We start from the raw sequence: 4,904 nt of genomic DNA, 5'->3' as shown, positions 1-4,904 counted from the left end.
AGAGTATTTAACCTTTGCCTGGAGCCGATCAACGTAAATTCAGTTTTTGTAGTGTTTTTACAGCCGCATCTCAAAGACTACCATGACTATCCAAGTGTAAGAAGGACTTATGGTGAATAATGAATAATTTTTAGGCCATTATTTTGACAGAGAACGTAGAAACAGTCTTTTAATTGACTCAGAATATGGCCCAAGAAATCCAAATTGTTGACATATGTTACAGATGTATATGCTAGATATGTACCTATGGCTTTTATGACATTAAAGATGCTGTCTGAGATAGAAAATACCAAAAAGGGAGGAAAATGCCTTTAGTTACACTTATCGCTGGTTCCAATTTTATGTAGTTTGCTTATTTAATTCAAAATGTATAAAACTTCTAACATATTTGTCGAGGAAGCTCGATAGGGGAAATGTGCTGATTTGTTTTCATAGTTAACACTTACGCTTACGTAATGTACATAATTTATACAGATGAAAATGCTGATAGACAGAGTAGTGGAAGAGAGGGCGGGACTCCGGCAGCAAATGCAGAGTGAGCTAGCTGAACATCGAGTTCAAATGCAAAATATGATGGCAGCCAACATGAGACAAGTCGAACTGGAAAGAGAGGCGTTTATGAGAGAAAACAAGGCCTTGGAAGAGCGTGTCCTTGAAGTGCAACGATTAAATGAAGAAAGCATGAGAGTGATAAAGCATATGTCAGAATTGATTGCCCAACACGAGAAGGACAAGAAGGCACTTAAAGCCAATGCTGAGAAACTACCTCAAGAAGAGTTGGAGGGTCTGTTGACAGAGATGAATGGCAGGCAAACCGAAGAGGTCAGGGCACTGCTTGAAAATGCCGGTGAAATAAAGGATCCGGGTAGGGACGAAGGGAAAGCTGAGAAAACATGCGGCCAAAAAGAAGGGGAACTGCCACAGCTGATAAATGAAAGAAAAGAAAGGGTAACCAATCTACAACAGCAGATAGCAGACACCCATCAGGAACAAGCAGAAGTCGAGAAACAGAGTTTCATGAAGAAAGGGCTTAAATTGGTCGGAAAGCTCGCACCTTTGGCAGGCGAAGTTGCGGCTTTGGCTTACCCCCGGCAAGGCCGATCTCTGTGGCAGTAGGTTCTGCTGCGGAATTCTTGTCAGAAGAGTGCAGCATCATGTAAACACAATAAAGTAGGTGCACGCATCAGGGTTAAATTGATTTATAATTGTCCCGCTTGATGCAGCTGGTAACCGAACAATTTGCAAAACTGAGCACTGTTATTTATGTCCAGCATTTAAGAAACCCAACCGAAAAGTGATCAGCTTTTCTCTAAAAACAGTTATATACCGCTACCTAAATGAAATTTATGCTCTAATAATTTATATTACTAATGTTTACAATCCTAAGTTATGTATTACAGAGGCTAAGCTTGGGTAGCTGTATAGATGAGAGAATAAATATAGATGAATTAGTCGCTGTTTCTCTTTTGTCGTCATTATTGTCTTTAATATAGACCGTTAAAATATATGGGGACAGAACATATTCTCTGTTATTCTCGTTCTTACCGTATTTTGATCTACAAAAGTAAATAATTTCGAACACTTGCAAAGCCCCTGAAAAACTGGTGATTTATTGATTGATCGATTGATTGATTCATTTTCCTGGGGGGAATACACCTTGATACTGTATTTTACGAAGCTTACCCGTTAGCCATTCCAGATTGACGCAGTACAGCACACCGGTTCGATCTTTGGATGCGTTCTTGCTTCTCGAAGGATTAACTTAAGGACAGTGCCTACTATTGTTATTGCGTGTACGTTCTGCGCATCTCGAGATACTCGGATTTCCTATGGGTGCTGCTTATTATTACAGGGATATTTTTGCGCGGCTCAAAACTATGCCGAGAAAGCAGAACTTAGCAAGTGATCTTGGTATCCAAAAAGAAAATTAAGGGTAACAACGCATTTTTCAGAGATAATTAAGCTTCAATTTGGAAAAGAACGCCATACATTGCTTTGTACTTTAAAGCTCTTTAAAAATATTGTTGATTAATTATCTTCGAAAAATGCGTGGCTACCCCCCATTTTCTTTTTGGATTTCAATAACACTTGTTAAAATCTGCTTTTCCTGCATATTCAGTAAACAGCGCAAAAATACCTTTGAACGAGATGCTTCTGTGAAGCATACACTGGGTTGCCTGTGGTACGTGTTACGGAAATTCAGAGGGCACTGAATTGTGTGGTATTGAACTACAGCATTCCAGTCTCTGAAGAATAACAAATCAAAGAGAAGCGAGAAACATTGGCTTCTGGGCTGAAATGTTGATAATTTTCAAGTTCCCTCACATCTTTTCACCACAAGTTTAAGCGGGCCCTCTGAGCACGTGACAGCTTTGTAATACTAAAGTGTAATACAGTTAATCCCTAGGGGTTCGGCGGGGTTAGTACCTTGATGGGAGACCAAAACAAAAACAGAAGCATCGGACCGAAAATACTATTAACGCTAACAAATGCGAACTCAGCAAGTACAGATTTTGTTAGCTTGCTTTATGCAAAACAAGTATTGATAAAAAAGTAAATAACTATTGATACACAGTTTTTAGAAAGAGCAGAAGGAAGTTTCCGGGAAGGTCGATCGAGAATAAAATATTTACGACATGAAAACAACATTAATTTTGAACCGTGAATATAGAATATAAAAAGTTACGATCAGCGACAAACATTTAGGGAGATTTTTGCTACGTTCAAATAAATCGCAAAATCGAAAGTGACATGGCCGGAATTCAGCGGGCGCCGTGATTAAGTTACCGCGGCATGTTTGCTTGCCAAACAGTGAAGCATCTGTGTCAAATGATGGCAAGATACCGGGTTTTTGTAAGTTTCTTTTTCTGTCAAGTGTTATAAAGTTTGACAATAAAATGAGCGAAGTCAAAACAAAGATCCCAATCGCCGAACTCTTGAGCTTGACCATCTGTTTATGCAAAGTCAAAATTTACTCTCCAAGATGCGTACGACGTTATTTATCACCAGATAATTTCATCATTTTGGAAATAGCAGCTACTTCATTATTCATTGGCGTCACAATTTTTCACTGATTTTGGGGCTCATTTTGTTGAAACTCAAGCACGCTTCCAACAGGCTTGTGAACCCTTCCTGCTTAAAATTCTCCCATATCACATTTCAACCTTAAGCTCGAAAATACAATACACAACATGATGTTATAATTCACAAAGGCAGAAAATACCACAGAATCCTTTCCCAGCGAAAAATTTATTGAAACAAACAACATATTTGCTCTTAGAGGCGAAAAACTCTTCCTATTTCATTGCGTGCGTGAAGACAAGAAACTCAATCGTGTCAAATTACCATGTACTTCAGGTTTCCTGAAGAACCTTTTCCTTGAATAACAAGAAAATGCTTTACTATTGCCATAAAAACTATCCAGTTAAGCTCGCATATCATAAAACATGATGAATTCATAAAGGCCACCTTTTCCAGCGAACAATTTTTTGAAGCAAACAACATATTTGCTATTATTTTGATTTCGGCTCGACGGGCGATAGATTGTTGTCGAAGTCCATTACTCGTCGCTTTTAAGATTCCAGGTGTTTGTTTTTCACCGCCTGCCTAGTTTATCCAACTGACTTTCCATTATTGAGCTCCATAAGGGTATATTTCGTTTAAGGATCCACTAAAACGCCATTCGCGTTACATGACTTTCGACGCCATTGCAGCTAAGTTAATGATTCTACTGTGTCCACCAGAGAAATCTACGCAATTCCACTACCCTCTCGATCCTAAGAAAATACGCGCAGAAGGCTCTATGCACAAAGAAACTACTTAGCAGGGGAGCGACAGGCAAGACTTTTACCGACACGGAAAATAAAAAAAAATAATAATAAAACAGAAAAATCTACCAAATTTCCAACTGGGATTGCCATACGGCAACCCAGTAATTAGTAGGCACCGTCCTTAATATGTGCACAAAGGCGAGGTGGCTCACAAAAGCTTTCAGCAATTTCCAGTACTCGCGCTTCGATTGATTGGTATTTTCATTGTTTATTAGTTGATACAACCCCAATTATATGAAAAAAGGTTGTGGTCTCAATCTCAACATAGTAGATTACCATAGCAACAACGACGTTTGAAGACCGTATACCCTGATTTTAGTCCAAGTGGTAAAACTCTTAGATACACTCAGTGACCCCCATCTTACCAAAATAAAACGAATATTATGCTTCACCGTAACCGGCTATATTCCAACGGTCATATGGGCCAACAATCATTTGGACCAGAAGTTTTCAACCAGTTAAAAAATCTAACACGGTGTAATTTGAAGGGGTGACATATGACGTTTTCTACTGCAGGCAGTTAAGAATGATTATTATATATTGGTGTCATCTCAATTTTTACAGGGTTCGAGCTAACTCCTGGTTCCTGCTTGCACTGTTTTCGTTACATCATCCTTACAGACAAAAGTTTCTTTTTTTACGTTTTAAGAAGTGATGCCATTTTGTAAAGAATAGTCATGTGGTGGACGGATTATGGGCGAAGCTGTTCAAGAACTCTTTGAGAGAAGGTTGTACCCTAACGGTATTGAATTCGGTCAAAATGGCTCTGTTAAAGAAGCACTAGAAATTTGAGAAACGTTTTCCACAAGTAGCGGGTAATTGATTTCTCGGTTACTGGGAATGTTTTTGTTTCAAGGAATACAGTATTTATAAATTCCACTCCTTAGACATGACAGATCTGCCAGCTGGAGAGAAACCATTGGTTTTTAAAAAACAACAATCTTTTCAGACTTGTCATCTTTTAAATCTCAGAATGTAAAAAGTTACATCTCTGCCCTTCTGCAAACAACTTCCTTGTTAAGCCTTCACCTGCTGTCACTATATATGCCAACAGAGTTGCAAAAGTTCTCCTCA

At 38.7% G+C, this 4,904-nt stretch overlaps 1 protein-coding gene across 1 annotated transcript in view; it reads left to right on the top strand.

The window, feature by feature from the left end:
* LOC138014110 (guanylate-binding protein 7-like) overlaps nt 1-1,456 on the top strand; it is a 26,943-nt gene extending 25,487 nt beyond the window's left edge. Inside the window, exon 12 of the mRNA XM_068861137.1 lies at nt 475-1,456. Within this exon, the coding sequence (XP_068717238.1) occupies nt 475-1,116 (642 nt within the window). The 3' untranslated portion in view covers nt 1,117-1,456. The remainder of the gene's footprint in view (nt 1-474) is intronic.
* The last annotated feature ends 3,448 nt before the right edge of the window (nt 1,457-4,904 follow it).

Source organism: Montipora capricornis, chromosome 8 (genome assembly GCF_036669925.1).
Source record: "Montipora capricornis isolate CH-2021 chromosome 8, ASM3666992v2, whole genome shotgun sequence".
Lineage (NCBI taxonomy): Eukaryota > Metazoa > Cnidaria > Anthozoa > Scleractinia > Acroporidae > Montipora > Montipora capricornis.
This window is presented reverse-complemented; position numbering and strand designations above follow the sequence as displayed.